At 38.2% G+C, this 21,582-nt stretch overlaps 1 protein-coding gene across 1 annotated transcript; it reads right to left on the reverse strand.

Annotated features, from left to right (window-relative positions):
- Positions 1-5: 5 nt before the first annotated feature.
- On the reverse strand, positions 6-20,780 carry LOC137641255 (uncharacterized; the record flags this gene model as incomplete). The annotated part of the gene is made up of 6 exons (XM_068373686.1): positions 20,619-20,780; positions 11,977-12,066; positions 7,441-7,663; positions 5,159-5,312; positions 3,705-3,832; positions 6-115 (listed from the first exon to the last, which is right to left on the reverse strand). Coding segments are annotated over exons 1-6 (720 nt in total), but the record flags the coding sequence as incomplete, so codon positions are not given.
- Between the last annotated feature and the right edge of the window lie 802 nt (positions 20,781-21,582).

Raw genomic sequence — 21,582 nt, forward strand, 5'->3', positions numbered from 1 at the left:
AATTGGAACACTTCCAGTACAGCTTTTACAACACACACTTTGCAGGTTAGATTATCCACTCCACCAGAGGAATCTTGCTGAACAATGCCATCGTCAAAGGCCTTCTTCAGAGAATCTACCAAGTAAAAAAAAATTTATAAGAATAAATAACAAGATTCTATTGATCAGAAACAGATTAATAAAAATAACCACTCATTCTTTTATTCAAAATCAAAACATTTTCAATGCAATATAACAAACTTTCAAAGTTACTGTAATGTGTATTTCTCCAAGTTATTCTAACTATCAGTCTTGTATTTTCCCTAGCCATAGAACTCCAAGTCCATTCCATACTGAGATTATTTAGGACCGAAAAGGAATCGGTCATTGAAGTGGATAACAAGCAGTTAGCTTACCTAATTGGAGAGTAAGCAAAGCCCTACAAACCCCTCAAAGTGGTTTTCTCATCACTCTCGATACCTTAGCCTAGGACTTGCAGAGTTGGTGTCCCCTTACAATCAGCCTGGATGAATCTGCAACTTTTACAAAAATCTATCCACCTATATACCAAGGCACTTCCCCCAAATTTTGGGGGGTAGCAGACATCAAACAAATGAAAAAAGTGGACCTTTACTCTCTACGCTCCTCCCAGCATGATGAGGGATTCAGCAGAGTTTGGCCGGTACTGCTAGGGTGCCACAGGGGGGGGGGGGGAAGATCTACCCCCAGAGATAAAAGTATACCTCGACACGTCGTTTGTCAAAAGTAATACATGGAAAAATAAAAACCAAGTTTCAAGTCATTTTGTTTGACTTTCCGTCTGTCTGCCACAAGTATCAGTCATAATATCACTGGGATAGCGTTAACAGCACACAAAGCATGTTACTTTCCTATAAATAAGAATTAAAAGTATAAAAATCCTTTTAAAATACTTATATTTTAACGTAAACGTTCACATGATTAACATAGATTCTAACGAAAGGTAGATGATTAATTAGCGGTCTTTAACAGCTTAACGGTGACGAGTGATATATATTCTCTCTCTGTCTGTCTCTCTCTTTCTCTCATACACACACACACTGGGATTAAATCATCATTCGATTTCGTCAGCTGACCTGTAGCTTTAGCCGATAGCGTAACTCAAAGTATAGAAAGATGTCCACAATAATTCTGGTTTTTTATTTTATCTAAACTTCGTTTAATACTTTTTGTACTTTCAAGATGTTATTTTAACAACAGCAATTACCAATTTCTTAATTTTAGTTTTGTGTCTGCTGTTTTCAAGGTAACAACGGTATCACGATAAGGCTCACTCATAGTCAACAGAATATTGCTGATATGATTTAGCTCCCTATTAGGTAATCGTTGAAGAAAAGAGAAGTTTAAATAAATTCTTATTAATCATACCTCATTCAAATTGCATTTACAAATAGGATACAGAACTGGGAATGGTTATTTGAGGTTTAGCTTAGTGAAAAGTAAATTCGATTTGCATCGTTTTTCAACTTGCATCCTCTCCTAGGACCAATTACCGACGTAAGGCGAGGTATACTTGTATCTAGATATCTCCTGATCAGTTCCTCGCATAAGGGCTTTTGCTCACAGGAGATGCTCTCTGGAAAGCCCGACAGGGATGGCAAGACTGCTTGAAGCTCTTCACGAGAGATCTACCTCCAGAGACATCCTGACATTTCTTCAGCAGTTCCTCGCAGAAAGCTTCGTCACTCAAAGGAGGCACTCCCTTGAGAGTCCCATGGGGCAAGAAGACTTTTCACCATGGGAGGTTATAGGAACTACTCAGGTCCTACAACCCCGTGATGGTAGTGTTTACTAGTAAATTCCTTTAGCCTGGAATGTACCTTGTTATCTACTCCACAGCCTGAAATGCTGCTCAGCCATGCACCTGCTTCATCAACTGTTACTCCTGAATGGCAGAGGCAAGGAACAGTGAAAAATTCCCCCTGCTGATAGGACAGCGCCCTTAAGAACGACCATATATACATGATCTGCGGCCAACCCTTTCCCACCTGAGCTAGGTCAAGGGATGGCCAGGCATTGGCTGCTGATGACTTAGTAGGTAGACCTGTAAGCTTCACCAACCTTAGCACACAAGGATGTTGAGGTTGCAGACACCACAAGAAACTATCAAGATTGATCAGGACTCAAACCTAGTCTGGCAAATCTCCAAGCAGGGCTGTTTCCAATACGTCACTACAACATGTCCCCATGTAGAGTGTGTGGCTCAAATGGACCTCGTCTCAAACTTTTAAACTCCTATACAGTACAGTTGTGAACTTTATGGTGTGCACTGCTTTAATGTGGCTCAAACAGTCCTTGTCAGATAAACCTTCAGAGTGTTGTCAACTTCACCATGTGCACTTCTTTATACTAGTCCATTTGTATTGAGTGCTCTACCAAATCCTTTGGAAATCTTGTTAAGTAACCAAACTGCAGGCGTTACCCCTATGTTGATTTCGTGGATTATTTCAAAGAAACGGACAAGATAATTAAAAGTAGGCGGCCACGCCTTTCAAGATATATTTGTGGAAAGCAGTCTCCAGAAGCAAAGGTTTCCACAATGAGGATCATCATGCAGCTATCAGGGTATATCATATAGTACTCCTGCTCCAACAGACCAGTAGCTAAGCTGAATACTTCTTGGTGATTAGTAATGGCATGATCAAGCTGCCCATGAGGAACTAGCCTCTCCCCCAATTGGAAGTAGTCTTGTCCCCTAATGAAGGAGCGCTAAACTGTAGTAACCATAAACTAGACGTTGCAGATATCTAGCTTTGTAGGTAACAGACTAAAGTCGGGTACCATATGAGCCAGGATTGTGAGCGTGGTGATCTTGCATGTAGTAACGACGTGGGACCAATCACTTAGCAAGGGACAGTGCACCATAATACTTCTGATGGGTTATTGTCGCTGGAACTCTGAAGATGAAAAGGGACGACGGTAATGGTGCGAGTGTTTGGTCTCCTGATCAAAGATCAGTGCTGCATACTGAAATGTATTCTCTGGAAAGGAAAAGTTCCAGACACAAAACCTCTTGCTAATGTACAAAAACGTGATAGCAAATCTCCCGTCTTTCAAAACGTTGGTGCCATTGATTCGGCTCAGGGATGTCATGCAGTATGATAGGGATGAGGGTGGCTAGCAACTATTATGACCAGTATTAACTACCAGTCATATTCTCGGAGACGCAACCATTCCACATAAGAAACTTATTGTCAAGAAAGTACTCATGTCATCTACAAGAGTGGAATGTTCTCAGTATGCACTGACGATTCTCTAGATGGTATATGAAACCCGGACGGTGTGTTCTCGCGAAGGAGAATAAGGGACTTGACCCTACAACCAATAACTGATTTTGTCAAGTTATAAAAGATATTTTCAGCTTTGCTAAAAAGCATCCTCCTATTATAGAAACAAGGTTTGTATCAACTGTAGGGTGGATATATTTGCAAACCTGATTACAAAGAGTATACATTTAGCAGCACAAGACACAAAGGATAATACGAACCTGTTTCCTTCAGCATAAATAGCACTTGTACTAAATTACTAATTGAAAACAAGTTGACCAATGATACCGAATATTATAAGCAAGTTATCGCAAACCACATATAATTTAGCATATAGATGTACATCACTCTTATACAAACAGTTCAAACATTCAAGATCCTACACATGCTCCAACACTGAGTCTCTCACAACCTACATACCTTCTTCTTCAAAACCAGATTGTCCTGAAGTATAGCTTGTTTGGGAACTATAGTCACTCACTAGTCGTACAGGTGATACGGATAGTCGGGACGCTATAGCACCTGCTTGTTGACTAGTACCCATTCTCCTGTAAAAGAAAAAAAAAAAATTCTTCAAAAACAACTTGCCGATTACTGGACAGTTTCAAAATAAACTCCACAACGAACAAAGATGATATTGAAGCAAATACTTTGGAAATTCTTTTCCCTAATAAAATGATTGTAAATGTCTACTGGGATGGGCTATAATAGAAGAGTTAGTGGAAGCAAAAATATGTGATTACAGCTCTAGCCTTCTCCTAATGACCGCCCCAATAAAGTAGGAAGGGGTATGACATATGTAACTTTCCCTTTTAAATTTTTTTTCTTAGATAATCTAATGCTTTAATGCCTTTACATGTGACTATTAAATACTTCTTCCCAGGTACTTACTGTAACAATCTGATGGCCAACAAACGGGTGGATCATATATCCATTTGCCACAGTCCCAATATATTAGAAATTTTGGCTGCTTTTGCCTTTCCCAGCTTATCACAGTGATTTTACTAAATTTTGCTGATAATAAGGATAAAATTGATAACTTTCGTTTTATCTAGTCTATCCTTGTATTTCCGAGATGTAAACATTAAATACATAAATCTAAGTATGAGTCAAATTATTTTTCTAATGCACTCTAATCATATCAATCAATTACATTACACCATCCTCATCATTTGAATCGATAATGTCGACTTTTGATAACACAAAAAATCTTCTCTTTGTCTATTTCAAATTATCCTTCCATTGAATGGTAATCATTAGAAATTTGAATGCCTACCTCAGTATGACTGCTCATTTTTAACCTTTTGAAATGGATATGACATGCGATAACCAGAACTACTACTAATGAAGGGGTTCCACTTACTAGATACAATCTCTATCACCACAGACATACTGTAATGCGAGTAAAGAGTGATTTACCAACATAATATCAAATTAAAAATTAAGATTTGTAACTTAGATTCCCTGTTGTTTTCGAGACTCAAATAGGTCTCATACTACCTCACATATCAACAGATGTAGTTTCATTTCAAGAAAAAGAAATTACGATAGAAGAATTATGAGAAATACAGTAATCCTTATTTTATTACACTTACTCCTTTCCAGTGACAACACTTCGAATTGAACATTTTAAAACTATTAGCAACATACTAATAAAAGGCAATAGTTCCAACTGCTAACATTTCACAATCTACCAACTAATAAAAGGTAATATTGTTTATCACAGTAATATTACGACAAAAAACTAATAAGCAGGTAATATTGTACTCATATCAAACAAAAAACTAAGAAGCAGGTATTGTATGCATATCAAACAGTAAAATAAAAATAAAAAAGTATAAGCAAAAAAGATGATTGATCAAATTACCAAATACCTTTGCCTTTTTCTATGAGGTTCTCCATCAAGATGCTGAGCCATTGGAGCTTCTCCCGTGCATGATACCTTGCATAATTCACACGTCAATGACGTAACACCAGCTGCATTATTTCGAGTAACAATACCCTCGTCCATGGCTTTTCTCACCATTTCTAGAAGAAAAGATATTAACTGTCAAGATAGTTGAAAGAGATATATCCAATAAATGACAACATCTAACTCCAGAAGGTGAGAGCGTGACCCAACCTGTACGCAATAAAGCAAGCGGCAGTCCATCAAAACAATGTCAATTTCGGCTTACTTCAAAACAACCCCCTTTTTTTCTTCATTAGGAAAACCACTGCTAAAAGGCCACATTTTGATTCTCAGTGTTACACATTAACTAACTTCATGGAAACAACATGCATCTAAGTCTTCGATTATTAACAGATTTTTTTTTTCATTCAAACATGACAAGATACAGAATTTATTGCTTACAATCTAGAGACTTTTTCGAAAATAAAAAATAGCTCCATATGAAAAAGTGACTACTGAAAGTAAAAAAGAAAAATTCAAATTCTACATTTCCTTCCTTTGCAAATACAAGTGACTACCAATTGCTCTTTAAATCAAAGAAATTAAATGAGAAATTAAGAAGAGAGTTTGAAGTAGCCAACAACATTCAAGAAAGGTTTGTTCAGGCATCAAAGGTAAAGGGAATAAAATCATAATTTTTCTGGAAGGAGTTCACCATTCTAGTACAAATCATAATGCTTCACCACAGCATGAAGTAACGAGTGACCAGAATATTTTAAAGGCATACATTTAGAGACCTAGGAGGCAATACTTCCAGAATAAAGTTCACGACTGTGTGGATGAGGTGTTTCCATACTTTATAATTTCTTTAAAATTTAAGAATAGATAAAAATATAAATACAATGTTTGTAAAAGTACACATACCCAGGATGCTGTGGCTCATTATAATTTCAATATGGTGTAGACAGAAGAATTAAAATACATGCAAAAAAGTACATACACTGAGGATGCTGTGGCTTATTATAATCTCAATATGTTGTAGACACAGAAAAATTAAAATACATGAAAAAAAGGTCCCCAAACCCAAGATGCTGTTGCTTATTATAATTTGTACAGGATGCTGTTGCTTATTACAATTTGTATACACAGAAAAATTAACACACGCAATCACACCTTAACCCCTTCACTACGAGGGATCCCCCTCAGTAGCTACATACGAGATTTGTCATCATCGGATATACATGCACACTTACTGTTATCTTCATTTCCACGTTTATTTGTTTTACTGCTGATTACAGAATAAATTTTTCAATTTTTGTATTTTTTTTTTTTTTACTCTAACCAAAAAAAAAAAAAAACCATTTCTATTCATTGTGAATTGACTATAGAATGAGTTTTCAGAAATTTGTTGAGTTATACTGTATTATTCTACTGTAAATTATAGTAATGTAATTCTGTGCACAAAACAGCTAAGTCTTACTTCAGACAATGCTTCCCATTTGATTTGATCACATATGCCAACATCGAAATACACTGAAATAGCCCTTACATAATCATCAATGAAGACTTGAATAGCAAGTCTTGAGTTGGTGGTGGGGTAAAATGCAAGGATAGCTACATTTCTAAGCTGGGGGGTGTTGGGGGGGGGGGGGTAGAATGATGCCCCATGTATGGAATGTCGCCATTAGCTAAAGTGTGTGTTGCCATTAAGCATGGTAACAACCACAATCTAAAATAGTCCTAACACAATCAGGAATAAAGGTTAGAATCGCAAAGTCTTTATTAGTTGCCTGAAGAAAGGAGGGACGGGGATAAAATTGAGGATGGGAAGCCTTAAGTGTGATATACGACCATGTGTTGTACTCTTTGGTAAGATATATGGATGTTTTAAACATCCACTGGGTTTTTATGTGTAAATGACATATCTGGCATATTTTGAAGTTTAGCGAACGTCATCATAGTGAAGAGGTTAAAGAATTGGTCACGTAGTACACTACATTCAACTAGTGCTGGCAACTCCCAACAGACACATGCTTTCCAAACCGATATACAATACTTAATATTACTAAGGTAGCCTTACGTATGGATTATGAATTTCTAAAACTATTTGTGGAAAGAAGTGATTTTCCAAAAATCAGGTAATCAATGTGTTTTGATTTGTAATAAAAATTATTTTTAATCGACTGATAAAAAGATTCTTTCATTTTCTTATCATATATTAGACCATGACTTCAGTGCAGATTCGTCTATTCAGTCTACACATACCTTCATCAGAGGTATTTCCAGAATAGGCAGCTGCTCCTGGGCTTTCATGTCTTTGCTCAGTCGAGACATTTTCAGCGACGTGCAGCCTTGTAAAGACATCATTTAGAGGCGACGTATATCTATGATTTCGTAATGCTTTGAAATGAGGAGATCCTTTCAGATGAGCTTGAGCTGGAACAACTCCAGCCATACTACGATGACAGACCAAGCATTCAAAAAAGTCCTGTAAATTGTAAATTTACGTATTGCCATCAAGATGCTGAAATAGGTCTTGTCTTACGACGTGAAAAAGTTGTACAACAGTGTTTTATATAGTCTATTATGTCCATTTATTTTTACAGTATTTCTCATTTTTACAGCATATTTATGTCATTAATTTTTTTTTTAACCTAGTTATGTTTCAATGTTATGAAGCATGTTTTATGTCCTAGAATATGACTTTACTATAATGCATTAACTTAGAGGGAGTGGATTCTGTTCATGTGTTCCGACTTATGTTGAAATTCGACAACAGTTTAGGACGGAATCTTAGTCACAATCTAAAGACCACCAACCTATCCCATCTTACGTACTACCATATAATAAATTAGTATCAATTTATGATCCATCATATATACTAAATTGTAAAAAATAACCTTTAATTCATACTCAACCTCAAATTTAAAAACTATCTTATTTAGGTTTCCATTTCATATAAATTCTTATTACACTTCCTAAAACAGATTCCATGCAAACAACAAAGTACAGCATGAACACGTTTTGAAAGAAATTTGTATAGGCTATTAATACAACACAACCACCTTTAAAATAGGAAATGTCTTCAGTGGACCTATAAACGCTATTGAATTAACGAGCAAAGGGTGGTGCTCAAGGTGGGCGGAGTACACACGGGGAACTCAAACTGGGTGGTTAAGATGAGTAGTTTATCTACTTGTTCTAAGTATAGGGGCTGATCTGGAATCTTGCCTAGACGGAGATGATGATGATCATGGAAGATACAGTACTCAGGTTACGATGATCCACCATAACAAACAGGCTCATATGAGAAACTTCAACAAATTCTTTATACTAAATTTTGAGCTACGATGTTCGATTTTTTTAAATACGTCACACTACTTCCCGACGCGTACCACGTAGTACAGTAGTGTTACGTGTTACTCTACTTTAGCATCTTTGATTAAGATATGAATAGAGATTTTGGTGCCAATCCCTTTTGGATAGCTTTGTCCTTTTTTGGCCGTGCATCATGTCTGCAAGGTGTAAGGGAGTCTGCTGATGGCAGTGTGCAGGCCAAGTACAGTAATAAATGTTAGAAAATATATAGACATACATACTTGAGACGTATGGAGGAGGCTTTTTAGTATTATATACAGCGCTATATAAGACCATGTATTGTACTCCTTAAAAAAGGAATTATTTTAACTTCCATAGGGTTTATAGTGTATTTATAAATAGTATATCCAGTTCATCGTACACTATTGTACCCGGCATGTTTTGCTGTTCAGAGTATGTCCTCGTAATGGACGGATTAAGCATGCTAATGTGAAATCAGGCCGTTGTGTGTACATACCAGGAGTGCTAAGCACAGATGTCTGACAAGGGAAGATTTTCATATTGTAACCCTTCTTCGGGCTCAGAAACATTGCTTGCGAATACACGCACTAAACACGGAAGAGCATAATCTCCCTTCTGGATCAAATTCTTCCAAATACCATCTATTAATTCAGACCCTGTTAGTCTTCTATAAAAACTCAAGGAGGGTTGGGAAATAGAGCAGACTGACTCAAGGTTGGAATATTAACCGGCTACTCAATGTCAGACCCCATAGTTTTTATACCTCCGAGGGATAAGTCCAAAGGCGAAACAGTGTCTCTTCAACAGGAATCAATGTTCGAGTTGAAAAATGAAAATTTTAGTAAAGTTTGAAGTGACGTCGATAGCACGTCCATGTTATTCAGCAGCAAGAATCAAAGTGACTGATCAGTAACTGCTCACTGTACTGGAAAAAGGGGCAAGGGTTGCATGAACCACGTTGTAAGTCTATAATTGCAGGTCCAGGTGCGCTGGAATCAATTCTCTTTTCAAAGGACAAAGGTTTGTATTCGTGTTGGGACAAACTGTATTTTTGGATGGGGAACAAACTTGACCAAACACTTATATGGGCCAACCCACAGCACCAATTCATGATGAAAAAATTTTCCTCCTGGGACTAGTACTGATGTTGAAGGGAATGCCTTTACAGTCATTTAGTAATTACGTTTCATAGGGGGACCACCACTTAGGATACACCTACTATATACAAATTTGTCACTGGCATCAGCATGGGAGACACTGGAATGGGGCCAAGCTACACAATCTCCCTCAACTAGTGTCAAAGATGGCCTCCATGTCAGACCTAAAGAGATCCAAGCCAATTCTTAGTCACTGGCATCAGCATGGGAGACACTGGAATTTGGGCCAAGCTACACAATCTCCCTCAACCAGTGTCAAAGATGGCCTCCCTGTCAGACCTAAAGAGATCCAAGCCAATTCTTAGTCACTGGCATCAGCATGGGAGACACTGGAATTTGGGCCAAGCTACACAATCTCCCTCAACCAGTGTCAAAGATGGCCTCCCTGTCAGACCTAAAGAGATCCAAGCCAATTCTTAGTCACTGGTATCAGCATGGGAGACAATGGAATTGGGGCCAAGCTACACAACCTCCCTCAACCACTGTCAATGGCCTCCCTGTCAGACCTACAGAGATTCAAGCCCTCCTCAGGTCAAACTTGCATAGGCGATCTGCGCAACTACAGGAAAAGAGCCTCTAACTTCCAATGGGGTGCAGGAATCAATGTAGGAGCCCCACAAGTCCCCAGGGCGGTCTGCCGACATACCTCTGACGTCTCCTCGCTCCTGATAAGTACTTCCCTCTGGAGAGCATTCGCACTCAATTGTAAGTTGTCTGTCTGTATGTTCAGTTACAGTGTTCAGTCGTCTCTGGCAAATGTCCTGCGTATCTTAAGTCTCTCTGTCCTTCTCTGGTGTCATAAGCAATGTTAGCTTTTTAACTACTGCCCATCAGGTAGGCAGTGGTCTATTTCTCTCCAGCATTTTTAGTAGTGGTGGCAAGTTATTGACTCAATGGGGTTGAGGTTAGTGGTAGTCTTGAAGATCTTGCATGATTTCAATAGAGTGAGTGCCTTTCATCCTTCTCATTTCTATTTTTGGGTTTTTAAAGGGATACAATGTTGGTGCAATAAAATATGATGACCTATTTGTCATTCTATCCACCCTATTAATTAGTATCTTTCATCACACTCGCTTATTATTCAGACCAAGTGCCTTACATTGTATATTCACGAAAACGAAAATTCCACGATATTCCCTCTCCCATATTCCTGGATATTAAAGTTGTTTTGACCATGGTTATGTAATAAAGTCCATAATATTGTAACCTTTAGACATTGCTGACTTGATATAAGCAATAGAGGAGATCAATCTATTCTGATTCTTTCATTCTACCTTGTTTCGAGTAATGTTCTAATGTCTGGTCTTCAGCTGGCAATTCTCATCGTAATTTGATGCACAGGAACAGAGTCTATTAAATTTCTTATTCCTGATCTAGATATTACTCTTTGGTGCAGTCGTTCAATTAGTTTGTTATACTTTCAAATCTGCTAGGACAGTTCCATCACTGTTTATAATACTAGGAAAGTTGGGAATTAATCTTCCTTATCAGGTAATTGAATCGGTAGAACTTCATAATTTCAAATGGGAAGCAAATGTTTTCATGTTGGACACAAGTTTTTATAGTTTATGACACTGAACCAATCGGTCTAAATGGACAAGTCAAGTAAATTTACCTTCACTTTATAGGTGGGTACGGAAAGTCTATAAATTTAGCTTCACTTTATAAGACAGGTGGGTACGGAAAGTCTATAAATTTAGCTTCACTTTATAAGACAGGTGGGTACGGAAAGTCTATAAATTTAGCTTCACTTTATAAGACAGGTGGGTACGGAAAGTCTAATACTGTTATTACCGCAATTCCCAATAGGTTCCGTATGTGTAGTTAGCATGAGGTAAGGTCATATAAACAAAATATGTATTGAGTAATACTTAGGGATTACATTTACATTCCAGTACCTAGTATGGTGACCACTGCTCCTCTCTCTTTTGCAAATTTTTATCAAAAATTCAACTACTCTGCCAAGAAATTACCTTTAAACTTCTAAATTTTCTTTAACCATTCAACTCTTCTAACATTGATCAATTTTTGCTACCCAGGACACAAAATGACAGTGAATTACATACACTATGTAATGTTCATAATATTTGTTATTAGTATGATCACCCTGGTCAGACAACCAGTTCAAAGATTAATTTACTAATAAAATGTTCATTGCATGGGTCAAAACCACTCAGTTTTAGTTGATCAATGGTAAAAATGAGAATAAAATTCTAATTGTGCAACTGATGCAAGACTACTGTAATGCTAAGGTACTGACTAGAAATTTTTAATAATTTTAATAATTTGAGAATTCAATGCTTACCTGGCCACCAACAAAAGCCCTTTTCAGTATTCCTTGATGCAAAGCTTCATCAACATCTGTGGTGTCTGTATACATTCCCGACATTTCACCCTGTAAATATATCAAAATCAATTACCATTTTCTTGTTATACAAATAAAGAAATTTAAAATATACTAGTTTTATATATATATATATATATATATATATATATATATATATATATATATATATATATATATATATATATATATATATATAATAAAGAACTTTAAACAGACAGACAATTGGATTGCAGTTAGTTAATAAGAGCAGATAAAGTAGGTATATCTATCTAAAAGGTTGTGGTGGCCGATGTGATAACGTCCCTGACTGGTGAACACCAGACTGAGGTTCGAGTCCCACACACAACCTCGTTAGTTTCTTTGAGAGCATGGCGGTTGGGGGAGTCTATAGGTCTATCTACTGATTCATCAGCAGCCATTGCCTGGCTCTCATTGGTCCTAGCTTGGGTGGAGGGGATTGGGTGCTGATCATGTGTATATATGGTCAGTCTCTGGGGCATTGTCCTGCTCAAAAGGGCAATGTTACTGTCCCTTGCCCCTGCCATTCATGACCGGCCTTTAAACTGCACTAGTTGAGAGGGGGGGGGGGGGTTCCTTGTCAGAAGGTTGTTCTTTACAGACTAATGCACTTCCTCTTAACCAGGCAGTGACAACCATGTGGCTGCTGCCATACTGATCAGCAGGTCCCGATCTTTCAAGATTCCTGACTAAATAAACTTCTCTCTCTGTTGCCATATTAACTTAATCCTATGATTGGCAGTGACCTTCAGAGTTTAAACAATTTATAATTATCACAGCCCGTAGATTATTATCAAGTTTTGATCTCAAAGAAGTAGGAAAGAATGCGGTTGCTGTCTACTTCCATTAAGCTGTTTGGCAAAAACTTTCTTCTGCTGCCATATTGAACATTAAGTTTGTCTGATAACTGGCACAGAGTTAAGAGATTTTGGATTTACAATATCTACACAATAGATCTTACTCTTAAAGTAACTGCACCTTCAAGGTCAACTGGATTAACCAATATTCTACATAAACCCCAACAACTACTTGTACATCACAAGTGATCAGCATGCACCCTCCTAAATGGAAACCAGCACAAAATGTTTTAGCCCTGAATTGGGTTTAAAGAATAAATCAGTTACCACTTTAGATTCCCTAACATGAGAGAACATCAATATCAGCAACAATTATCTAGCAGAATAATGTTCTAGAGACTGTCAAGGCAATCCTCACCCAAACTAGGACCAGGGAAAGTCAGGCAATGGCTCTTGGCTCCAAGGTTATAGTCACTAAAAGAAAGTATCGAGGTTGAGTGGGACTCAAACCATGGTCTGGAAATTTATCAGGCAGGGATGTTTCCAATAGGTCATACCACAACCCTGCAATTCTAGAGTTGCAACAATGAGGGACCCTCAGTGCAACCCAGATACCACCTACAGCCAGGCAAAGGTAGTGGACTCTCCGGCCATCAAATCAGTGGCAGAGGATCAACATTAATGAACGCACTAACAGTTCTGGTTAGAAATAGAAATAATCTATCTATTGTGGGATAGGTTGAGGAAAGTCTTAAATTTCCAGAGTAACAATGACTATTACAAACTTTCTAGAATGAATGGGTAAAATTGTTTGGCAGATTATTATCACTTGCTAAGCTACAATCCTAGTTGGAAACGCACGATGCTGTAAGACTGAGGGCTCTAAGTGGGAAAATAGCCCCGTGAGGATAGGAAATAAGGAAACAAGAAGAAAAATTATCAACAATTAAATTAAGATATTTCAAGTAATAACATTAAAATAAATCTCTCACATATAAACCCTCAAACACTTATAGAGAAAAAATAAAAAAGTGTAATAGGATAGAATAGTGTCTCTGAGTATACCCTCAAGCAGGAGAACTTTCTAGCATGACTGGGTAAAACTAATTGGCAGAGGGTGTAGAATCAAGTCCGCCACTACATTGAAAGGGAACAATAAACTAGTGAGATTGAGTTATGCAACTAATCCTGGGGGTGGCAGTCTGGATGACAATTTCATACCATAACCAAGGTATTTAATAATGGGAAAAAAAAAAAAAAAAAAAAAAAAAAAAAAAAAAAAAAAAAAAAAAAAAAAATCCAAAGTAATTTGTCCTTTAATTAGGGACAAAATTTCAGTGCAGACTGAATGGTCATTGAATTTATGAGGTATAGTTAACAGGTGGTGGATGAAGGAGAGAAGGCCCGCTGCACTCTTGACAAGTAGATAACCACCACCTTGTTCCAGTTAGGACAGGGGGATCCCTAGCAGCCGACCACAGACCCTTCCAACAACTAAGAAGAGATATCTGCTGGCGGAACTCGTGTGGAACAAATGTGGTTTATCAGAGAAAAGGTGCCCCAGCAGACGAGCTGAGACTACGATCTTAAATTGGGCTTGCTGATGAGATCATCTGACAGAAACTCCCTACTTACCACTATTCCCAGACTGAGACAAAGAGTGAGAATCTGATCTCAATCGTGTAGCAACTATCTCATTAGGGAGGCCAGGGATCAGCCATTTGTAGAAATGCATCAGGAGATGTGAGCTCAATTTATGCAGCAACTGCCCCCTTGGGAAGGCCAGGATTAGCCAGCAACTGGCCCCGCTATCCTAGAACAACAAAACGTTGCTGCTGCTGTGTTGCGAGGAGCCCTTTCCTTATGAGTAGGGACGGCCTTCTTGGACTTCTTTAACCTTTATCTTTCTTCATCAAAAGGTCAAAGGAAGAAAAGGAAAGAAATGCCTTCATATTTCTTCCTCTTCCAGACTTTCATTCCCGACTCTACAAACCGAAGAGTTGATGTCTGCGCGCTGGATGCTCCACAAATGACACGAAAAACACGGGTAGACGCGTGAACAAACAGGGGCCACAAGCACTGCCGGGTACCATGCATTCTTGGCACAGGGACTTGCTTCAGCCTTGAAACCTTCCGATGTCGGAGGTTTTCCCGCTGACATAGATGTCACTTCACAGACCTTAACTGATATTTTTGACCTGTGAATTAAAAGGGATCCAAGATGGAATGAGTAACAGAAGTTCAGTCTTAACTATATCTCTCTCTTGGAGAAGGGTGTTGGAGGGCGCCGAAGCTACTCTACCAATGATAGAGGAAAGCACGTACAAGAAAGTAGCCATGTCCCACTAACTTGGAAACGCAAGAGTTGCTCAACTAAACGGGAAAAACACAGGTTCGAACCACGTCCGTCTTTAAAAGCAGACACGGGATCAAACAGGGTCACTAGCATTGACCAATCTAACACATTTTTTTTTCTGGCAACAGGCCTGGCTTATGCTTCACCTCAGGCCTGACACCTTTCTGTCTGTACTGGTGTCACTTTGCAAGCCTAAAAAGGCCCCTTTGGTACCTCATAAATTCCTTTTTTGACTTAAGGGGGGGGGGGGTACCACAAGGATCACAGATATTAGCATCATCCCAGGATATGTGCAAGTGGTAGCCTCAACTGTCAGCCACCTCAAACAGTCATGGATGGCATAATTGAAAGATTCAAGTTGTTAGCTTTCTGCACGGAAATAGATAAAAATCCTCAAACTTTGACTGGGGTGCATCAACCAAGGGATAGAAAAGTGCTCCTTGCTTTTAACACACTCAGCAAAGAATGATCCAGGGACATACAGTATGCGGAAAAAGGCAGCTGATGTACACACACGAAGAAAGACATTTTTGGGGTTACCAAGACGAACACCAAAAAGAGGTTTAGCTCTTCTGAATCTTCTTCCCCACAGTATCGCGTGCCACTGATTAGGAGGCAATGACCTGCATTTGGTATACAGGTTCGATTGCGAACAATCATGCTCAATACAAGCAGTGTAAGGAACTACAGACAGTTTACTCATAAAAGCCCTGCAGCATCCACAATTCCCTAAGTATGAATAATTTTTTTTTCAGATACATTACAGCAATTTTTGGGGTCTCCTTTACCATTACCATGACAAACCCCAGAGAAAGATTGACATCTTAGCTTCATCTTTCGAGGTTTATGCCTGCCACTACACATGAGGCTATGATCTACATTAAGAAGGCATTACCTGGAGTAGGCTTGATCTCCCTTCATTCTGCTCATGACAGACATCTTCCAGTAAAGAGGTAATTTGTCTGCCAGAGAAGGTTTGACCTTTTTTCTCGACCAAGGCGCAATACTGCCATTGCACAGGAGGTAATTACACTCAACACATAGGGATAACTGTGATAAATCATGCTCCTTTGGAGTGCAGAGATAGAGATTCTTCCACTTCCAACGGTATTATGCTTCTTCCATTTCCAATGGTAGTATGAATCTCTTGCTGGACATACAACAGCAATAGTGTTTCCTTTGGTTAGGCATTGCAAAGCCAAACCCAAAAAGGGCTTAGTTTTCTCCTCCAGCATTCAATTCATAAACGAAATTTAAAATCTGAATTTTGAATAAGTTTCAACAATACACATAAGGGAACTTTTATTTAGTTAAGGGCTCATCAGTCCCGTCAGTATTTGTAGCAGCCTACATTAAGAGAGTAATTTGAATAAGGGAGCAACAGTCTGTTAGTATTCATTGCAGCCAAAAATTGAAGCAGGTCTCCTCCAACAAGTGGGGGGGTGGGGTTTCTCACCTGCGCACTGTCATTAAATATTCTCTTTACGAGTTCAATAGCCATTGTAGTTTATGGCAATATTAACTGGCTATTGAAAGGATGAAAGTTTGTTTCAAGTCAGCATTCAAGACAAAGGTGTTGAGATAGAAAATCTTTGGATTTTGCTATGTCTAGGGAATTGACAAGCAGGCTGCTTATTCATATTTAACCAGTGACAACATCCAACAGAGGGGCTCTCTTGGGCCTTATCGTTTTACAGTCCTGTATTCCTCTTAATTAGGTATAGTTCTACAACAGGAATGAGTATGTAGTCTTCCTTGAGCTCAAAACATAGTTTAAGATTATTCTTTCGAGGTAAGCGGAAGATGTTGCATATAACCTTCTCTCGAATATGTGATATTTGCCAACCAATAACAACGTGTTGTGACTATGATCACACACCCCAGTCATCAGAAAACCCAAAGGCTCCTTCTAATGGCTTAGAGTTGAGATTTCCAAGTCTACCATCAAGAACTGAGGAAAGCACATTAGTTATTACTGATCAAGTTGAAATTACAAAATCTAGCGTTAATATTTTAAAGTATGTATACCATTAAGTAACCAAGATTCCATTGTCAATTGTATGTCCAAGGAAAGACAAGCAACATATTACCCTATTTTTTACGCTTTTGCCAGAGGACGCATCTTCTTTAAGGCTACCTAATAGAATATTCACTTTAAAAAATTAATATGGGAACCCATTATCAGTAACGATTTATTATGTCGATGGAGGAGACATTGGCACCCACTTATTACATCTGCACACTGTGATGTTGGGTTGCAATACTCGGAGAAGACTTGCCATCACAGAATACTCTGGCCTCTTTTTTCCCATTCTCCTCTGTCCTCATGCACTTGACATCAAAGATTACCAAAAAAAATTCTTCTTCACACGGGGGCTGGTTAACAACTGTAATTGTTCAATGGATACTGTCCTTCTTAGTAAGGGTTGAAGAGACTTCTGCTATGGTGTGTTACTTCCCTTTCTTATTGAGCTATTTTTCCCTAATTATAATGATGATGGTAAGGTTCCTCTACAAGAAACCAAAGCAGTTCTCTATCCTATAGCAGTAGACTTTGATATACAGTAATAAAATATTAGTGTTACAGCAGATGAGCACATGCTTGGGTAATAATCAAATTATATCTGCATGGATGTTAAAGAACTGTGAAATATTACCCTTGTAACTCAACTTTTAAGGGTGTTTTTCTGGTTCTACACAGCATGACCCCCCTACTCTCTCCAGGACCTTTGCAGTTGTCGTATATACATTCAGGGGCCTCTTGAGAGGCTTAATATCTCATCATTCAATACATGCCACTTAAGGTTAGGAAACTAAATACTGTACACAGTAATATTATTATTATTGCAAGTTAAGCTATGACCCTAGTTGAAAAAGCAGATGCTGTAAAGCCCAAGGGCTCCAACAGAGAAAATTATCCCACTGCAAAAAGGAAACTAGGTAATAAACAAACTACTGTACAAGCAAATTAATAAACAATGGATAAAATATTTTAGAAACAGTAATATCAAATTAGATCTTACACATATCAATTATAAAAACTTCATATAAAATAAAAGAGGAAACAAAATAAGATAAAAGTGTGCCCGGTGTACCCTCAAACAAGAGAATACTTATCCAAGACAGTGGAAGAACATAGTACAGAGGGTATGGCACTACCCAAAAATAGAGAACGAGGGGTTCAATTTTAAAGTGACCTAGAAAAAGAACTTACATTAGCTATATTTTTTTATACCCCACCATAAAGAGGACTGGTTAAAATTATAGTAACGGGTGGGACAAAATTTTAAACAGAAAACATATTTTCTCATTATATATAACGTGCTTTTGAGCGAAGAATTGTTGGGGTGTGTGTATGATAGCGACCACCTGTATGTATTATGTCTTATTTAAAATATGGCAGTGTAAGGGGGGTTGCAGGGGGCATTAGCCTCCATTAGGTAAGGACACGGGTTGTAGGGTAGGGGGGGGAAGTTAGGTTAGTTGATGTCCATTTTTAATGAACGCATGAGGAACTGGCCGCTGATATACACAGGGTCCAAATTGTTTGATAATCTGTGTTGTTAGGTGTATGTAGACAGTGGAGAATTATTTGGTGTAAGTGTTGAAAAAGGGACAAAATGAACTGCATTCAGCAAGAGGGATACAATCAAGTATTGTCATGCCAGTCAAAGGACCAAATAGCTCTCTAGCAGCATTATATGTTTCAGCAATACACTTTGTCCACATTATGTATACTGTGACAAGATAACACTTATTTGGATATATCCCTTTCAAATGCTGTTTAACATTTTAAAGCTGGACATGCAAAAATATTGCATACATATTGTAGTAATTTAACAATTCACAATAGTTAATAAATTTCAGGAGTCTTTAGAGAAATGTAGAGAAATGGTTCAAGTTTTACTGTTGTGAAATCTCGTGTCAACCGGCTTTACACACTGACAACAAATTCTTGGCAATTAGAACGGTCTTAAGTTAGGTTGGAACCTTAGTTCAAGTATAATACAGTTTCCCTTGGATTTCATCCATAAGCCTAACCATAAATACTGCAGTCTTAGGTTAGGTTGAAACCTTGCTTTAAGTATATAGGTAAAGTTGTTAACAGTCCATTATCGTAGGTTATAGATATAAACATAATTCTGAAACTATTCATTTGCCATGGGACCGAGTGTCATTTTTGGAGCGTCATTTTTTTCTATAAGAAAAAGTAGTTTTTCCCCTAGATTACATTACCCTGTAATACACTACAAAGTAGTTTTTCCCCTAGATTACATTACCCTGTAATACACTACAATAATACCTTAGGTTTTTCCTAGAAGTTTCCCGGACTGCAACTACAATGATACCCCTTACATTATAAAGAATATAGTTTCATGTCAACTTCGTCCATTGGACTTTGGTGAGTTTATATCAACAACCATTATAAAACCGTTCACAGAGTTGTGGCCTATCACAAGTCAGTTCACACCCACTAGATCGGCCTATGGGTTATGTACGTTAGAATAGCTTCCCAGAATTATTTACTAAATCATAGGTTTAAGTGTTATGTATGTTATAATAACTTCATATCATCATTTCCAATATATAACCATCAGCTTATGAAGGCTTCATATAATTTTCAATACAAACTATAAGCTTGACTAATATAAATTACCTCTTAATGCACCACATTCGCCCAAAAGAACTTTGTAACGTTTGGACAGCATCTCAACCATACCCTTATCACACCATCATCTAGGAAATATGGTAAACAATAATTAATTGGGCAATAGGTTAACACAGAATTGATGTGGTCTGATTGTTGTGTCGCTGTCTGGTGTTTGCCAGAGGGGAGTCCCACTCACTCGTTTGGACCTTACCTATGTGAGCTAAGTTTGGGGGGTATGGGGGAGCCTATAGGACTAACTGCCGAGTCATCAGCAGCCACTCCCTGGCCCTCCTGGTCATAGCTTGGGTGGAGAGGAGGGTTGAGCGGTGATCGTAAAATATATGGTCAGTCTCTAGGGAACTGTCCTGACCTCTGGGGCAACGTCACTGTGCCTTGCCGGAGTTGCCTCTGTCATGAGCGACCTAAAAAACTTTAATACTCCAGCTATACCTAGAGCTGGTTCACTGGTTGTGTTAGGCCTGCCGCAAACGGTATTCCTAGATATTAATGGGACATGAGACACGACACAGTAAATATTCGATCAGACTACATATACGTTCTACCGTTACCAGCTTCTGAGCATTTGGCTGCATGTGCCATAAGGGTTAATTTTAAAACCAACACCAGGAATTTAACACAGGAACTCCTTTACAACATTCAAATTTTGACCTCAATCAAAGTAACCAACAGGTTACAATGGGGCAATGTACTTCACTAAGTTGAATTTCGCGCTTCGAGTCAAGACAACACGTCACCACAACATATCATCAGTACTTACAACAAACCCGGACATAGCTTCTATGTTTTCTTCATTTGGAGCAGAAGACCTTCTAGTAGGTAATAATTATGCAACATGCAATACAATAATCTGAAATGTGTCGTAATAATGGAAGGAAATCAGAATCACGGACTGACACAAGTACTTGGTTTAACAGCCGAAACGTCACTGAGAAAAGATGAGCCGGGCGGAGTTATATATCATGCATACGAACCCACGTCCCGCAGAGACGTACCGCACAGACCTGTTCGCAACTTGTTTCGGTCTTGCAGTACGATCAAATCGTGACCTTGCAACTTAATAGGATCAATAACCTTGGATATTTGGAATTTCGTGATGAGGTACTGAATTTGCTCATTTCTAAAAGCAAGCAACATTCATACCATCCGAAGAATGTAGAATCCATGTAATTAAAGACTAGAGTTACGTTAAATTATATTTTTAAAAATAAAAATCCTTACAATTTGGACCACGTTCTTGACTGATGACTAAAATCAAGAGCTCCTATCAAGGCAATCGTCCGAATGTTGAGACAAATTCTCAATTATAGCGTGTACCATACAGTAACGTGCAAAAAAAAAAAAAAAAAAAAAAAAAAAAAACAGCTGCCAAGTAAATAAAAACCATGGAGGTATGTCCAGGGTGGAATTTGTTGTACTTCCTTTTACTTTTAGGGGCTTAATTCTCGCCCTCCAACAGCCACTAAGAGTTTGTTCAGGCGGGCCTTGATGTGTGAAAATAATTTCTTTCCCATTTATATTTTGCTTTGTATCTTTTCAGTTATTCACTAGCATTTGTATCCAGGCTTATTTGTTTTCAGATCACTATTATAACACTTTCCAAAGAGATAAGTCTTCAGGTTTTTCTTGAAAGCTGCCACAATTTTGCTATTCTTGACATCAAGTGGAAGGTCGTTAAAGAGTATCGGTCACAGCATAACAAAAAGTTCTTCCTCCTATTGCAT

The sequence above is a fragment of the Palaemon carinicauda genome, chromosome 5, assembly GCF_036898095.1.
Source record: "Palaemon carinicauda isolate YSFRI2023 chromosome 5, ASM3689809v2, whole genome shotgun sequence".
Taxonomy (NCBI): Eukaryota; Metazoa; Arthropoda; class Malacostraca; order Decapoda; family Palaemonidae; genus Palaemon; species Palaemon carinicauda.